The sequence below is a fragment of the Rhincodon typus genome, chromosome 2, assembly GCF_021869965.1.
Source record: "Rhincodon typus isolate 14 chromosome 2, sRhiTyp1.1, whole genome shotgun sequence".
In the NCBI taxonomy this organism is placed as follows: Eukaryota; Metazoa; Chordata; class Chondrichthyes; order Orectolobiformes; family Rhincodontidae; genus Rhincodon; species Rhincodon typus.
Genome location: NC_063333.1, coordinates 13324030 through 13328913, shown reverse-complemented (window position 1 = coordinate 13328913; position 4884 = coordinate 13324030). Strand labels below are relative to the sequence as shown.

Genomic DNA, 4884 nt, shown 5'->3' with positions numbered 1-4884 from the left:
GCTTGAGATTGTGAGATGCTTCCCATCTGCTGCTTCAGGACTGGGAAACGGAGATTGAGGTGGCTGTAAAATCCAGCCCATAGTGTGTTGATGAAATTGAGTTTAATGCCACTTTCAACATTGAGAATTGCAATAAAACGTATTAAAAATTCAGTTAATTTTGAAGTAAACGTTTATTCTTGTGTGTTCTGATATTAAAGTAGTAATATCATAATATATTGGATTATCTGCAACTGACATTCTTCTTAATGAACACTCCTTGAAAGCCTAACCCTTTTACTTTTATAAAGGATACAAACTTGTCTTTCAAACTTCAGTTCAGTGGAAATTCACGCTTGAGCAGCTTGTAACCCACACAATCTCCCTTTGGTTCCTGGGAATGCTTGGAATCCTATTGCGCAGCTGTTTTGGAGAAGGCTTTTGCCGTTTGTGAAAATTGTCTCTGAATTTCTGGACTTGGGAAGAGAGAATAATGGTATTTTCTTTAAACTACTCTGAAAATTGTTGCACAAACTTTAGAAAGGGTTGAGGTTTGATAATGTGAAAAGCAGACTGAGGAGTTGAATTGTGGGAGCATTTGTAGCAAGTTGGCTGCTTCTATTAGTGGATTAATTTTTGGCTCTGACTCTCGTGTAGTGCTTTTTTTTAAAAAAAAGTGTTAAATGTTGTTGATCAACTTTCCGTCTGCAAGGATTGTTGCGTGCCTCATCCTGAAACCAGTCTGGAGCTGGGTACTTGCACAATATAGTTAATTGCTGCTGAAAACAAGCCAACATGAAAGAGGGGCAGCCGTTTACCAACATTTACGATTCACTTTTGAAGTGACATTCGTTTCATGATTTTATTCAGATTTCTGAGACAAAATGGGTTGGGCATTCTATGCCTACCAGGCTGTGTGGCGTGGCTTGCTGCCCAATTGCTATCTGAAATTATTGCGGTGTGCGCTGAGGCTGTCAACAGGATCTTGCTGTTTTTCTGCACACTGTCTGAATGCTTGTTTTTTTTTTGTACGTATTGTGGTTTGTGAGACAAGTAAATCTTGTTGACCATTCATTGGAAGGTTGCTTTCCTCATTGATTTCTCCTAGATGAATCAAAACCAAAATGTTAATTATTCACCCGACGAATGGGTCACTGAAACATAAACATCTACGTGGGGAAATGAGTGCAAATGTGACACTGATGTTAAAAACTATCGTATTGATCTTTGATAAGGCTCACGGTTTTTCTCTCTCCAGCAGTCTTTTTTCCCAGGGATGGGGAATTGAAAACTAGAGGGCATAGGTTTAAGGTGAGAGGGGAGAGATTTAAGAAGGAGCAACTTCTTCACGCAGAGAGTGGTGCATATATGGAACGGGCTGCCAGAGAAAATGGTTGAGGCAGGGACAATAACAATGTTTCAAAGACATCTGGATAGGTCCATGGATGGGAGGGGTTTAGAGGGATAAGGACCAAATGCAGGCAATTGGAACTAGATGAGTGGGCAGCATGGTCAGCATGGACCAGTTTGGTCCGAAGGGCCGGTTTCCATGCTGTATTACTCTATGAGTCTGTTTGTTGCAGCATTCTTTTACTCCATTGTTGGTTACAGTATTCCCTCAAACCGTGTGGACTTTCTGACTTAAAAATTCAACAAGGTTTAGATAGCGTGCACGTGTGTGTGTGTGTGTGTGTGCGCGCGCGCGTGTACAGATAGCAACGAACTTGTTGTACTAACTTGTGAAACAGGTAACTTGTTGTCAGGGGGCCGGGAAGTGTGTGCTGTTCTTATTTCTTTTCTGTGGTTTAGACGATTTGTTGAAATCAATGGGTGCTGACTTTCGTATAGATGCTTCTGCAAAAATGGGAATAGTGACTCCATGTGACTTGTGCCTACGTAGAGAAGTGGCAAGTGCTGAATAGTTCATTTCAACGTTCACGGATCACCAGCTGGATTCTTCTCTCTTCCCCTCCCCCACCAATAGAAACAAAGTAGGTAACCTAATGAAGGTCTTTATATTATGCAGGCTTTTTAAAGTGGGATGGAGGAGCGTTGGCGATGGTGGTATTAACAATACCAGAGTAATCCAGAGTTCCATGCAGAGCTGTAAGACATGGGTTCGAATCCTATTAAGGCAGATGGAGAAATTTGACTTATGTTACTAAATTTTTTTATGCAGAGAGTGGTTCGTGTGGCGAATGAACTTCCTGAGGAAGTGGTGGATGCGGGGATAGTTACAATGTTTAAAAGACATTTGGATAAGTACATGAATAAGAAATAAAAACCAAAAGAACTGCGTATGCTGTAAATCAGGAACAAAAACAAAGTTGCTGGAAAAGCTCAGCAGGTCTGGCAGCATCTCTGTAAGAGAAAACAGGGTTAATGTTTCGGGTCCGGTGTCGGGTTCTGAGGAAGGGTCACCGGACCCGAAACGTTAACTCTGTTTTCTCCTTCACAGATGCTGCCAGACCTGCTGAGCTTCCCCAGCAACTTTGTTTTTGTTCATGAATAAGAAATGTTTGGAGGGATATGGGCCAAGTGCAGGCAGGTGGGGCTAGTTTAGTTTGGGATTATGGTCAGCATGGACTAGTTAGATGCAAGGGTTTAGAACATAGAACATAGAACAGTACAGCACAGTACAGGCCCTTCGGCCCACAATGTTATGCCGAACTTTTACCCTAATCCTAAGGTCTATCTAACCTCCACCCCTACCTTATACTATCATCCATATGCCTATCTAATAGCCGCTTAAATGCCCCTAATGAGGCCGACTCCACTACCCTCTCCGGCAATGCATTCCACACCTCTACTACTCTCTGAGTAAAGAACCTACCTCTGACGTCTTCCCTATATGTACCTTCACTTACTTTAAAACAATGCCCCTTCGTAATAGCTACCTCCACCCTAGGAAAAAGTCTCTGGCTGTCTACTCTATCTATACCTCTGATCATTTCGGACACCTCTATCAAGTCAAAGTTTATTTCTGTGTGACTCTTTGACTTAAAAAAATCAAGAAGTAAAAGTCTAATGACCATAAACAATTGTAAAAATCTACCTGGTTAACTAATGCCCTTTCAGGGAAGGAAATTTGCCATGACTACCTGGTCTGGCCTACAAGTGACTCCAGACACACAAAAATGTGATTGACTCTCAACTGTCCTTTGAACAAGCCACTTAGTTGTATCAAACTGCTCAGAAGCTCTTAACAAAAAAGGAATGAAATTAGACAGACCATCTTGCATTGACGTAGGCACTGGAAACAACAATGACAGAAACAGCCTTGTCGACCCTGCAGTCCTCCTCACTAACTTCTAGAGGCCTGTGCCACAATTGGGAGACCTGTCTCCTGGACTAGTCGAGCAACAGCCTGACATAATCATACTCCTGGAATCATACCTTATAGACAATGTCAGAGACATCACCATCACCATCCCTGGCTATATCCTGTCTCACCGACAGGACAGGCCCAGCAGAGGTGGCGGCACAGTGGTATACAGTCGGGAGGGTATTGCCCTGGGAGTCCTCACCATTGATTACTGGCACCATGAAATGAACATCATGGCATCAGTTGAAACATGTGAGAGGAAACCTGCTGATTACCACATAGCATGCCCCACCTTGGCTGATTGAATCAGTATTCCTTCATGTTGAACAACTCTTGGAGGAAGCACTAAGGGTGGCAGGGGTACAAAATGAACTCTGACTGGGGGATTTCAATGTCCACCACTAGGAGTGGCTCAGCAGCAGCACTACTGACTAAGCTGGTCATGTCCTAAAGGTGCTAAATTGGAGCAGCAGGTGGTAAGGAACCAACAAGACGGAAAAGCATACTTGACCTCATCCTCACCCAATCTATTAGTCGCAAATGCACTTGTCTATGACCGTATCTGTGTGAGTGACCACGACACAGTCCTTGTGGAGACGAACTGACGTCTGCACATTGAGGATAGTCTCTATCATGTTGTGTGGCACTATCATTGTGCTAAATGGGAAAGACTCTGAGCAGATTGAGCAACTTTTGGACTCGTGGACCTAGACTGAAGATCCGGAGAAGCTCTGAGAGGGTTTGACCCCCAGACATGCAGGCCCACTAGCATGGGCAGACCTTGGCACTTGTGATCCAAACTCCCAGCCGCAGATAAATAGCTCTGGTGCCTTGTCGAAACCTTGGGAGAGCTGAAGGACAAGGTAATAAATCCTGACAACAGACCTGGAGTGGAGCCAAAGGGAGACTGAGGCCGTCTTTTTGACTACTCCTGCAGCCAAGTAACACTTTATATTCCTGTGGATTCAACCCTGCAGTGGTCAGGGGGTTCCCTGATTATCAGATACCTAAAGTCTCTGTAAATTCTCCCCTGGCCTATGCTCGGTAGAATATTAACATAACACGGGAGACACCAGTTCCCAGTGATGGCGTTGAGAAGCTGTCCCTGACAGTGGGAGAGATGAGCCACTGGTCCGTCACTGCCCACTTTCAGTTGGTCAGCCCTTGACTAGCAAGGTGCTGACCATCCGCAGTCCTCCTGCATGAGTGGGTACTTTGAGATTAGAATCATTGCTCAGCGGATGCACTCAATCCAGGCAAACAATGAAAGAAGCTATTGACTCCTCAGTTGGCAAACTGGAATGTCAGGACCGAGTCCACAGAATTAAGCGATGACTTGCAGTCGGTCGATAATGCGGACCAGTTAGGCATGATCAACATGGAATGTGCCAGGCTGACCATTGACATAGCTTCTCTACAGGAGGCCAGGCTTTCCAAAAACTGATCTCTGAAAGAAAAACATCACATGTTCACCTGACTGGGGGGGGGAGGGGGGCAGATTTCAGGGGAAACACTTGTTAAAAAAAGAACAGAGGACGCTGGAGATCTGAACCAAGCAAAACTAAAAATTGCTGGAAGAA

General features: G+C 44.2%; 1 protein-coding gene across 1 annotated transcript in view; it reads left to right on the top strand.

The window, feature by feature from the left end:
* Positions 1-373: 373 nt before the first annotated feature.
* The window catches only part of LOC125487346 (5'-AMP-activated protein kinase subunit gamma-2-like), a 213138-nt gene continuing 208627 nt past the window's right edge, over positions 374-4884 (top strand). The window contains exon 1 of the mRNA XM_048618592.1: positions 374-475. Within this exon, the coding sequence (XP_048474549.1) occupies positions 473-475 (3 nt within the window). The 5' untranslated portion in view covers positions 374-472. The remainder of the gene's footprint in view (positions 476-4884) is intronic.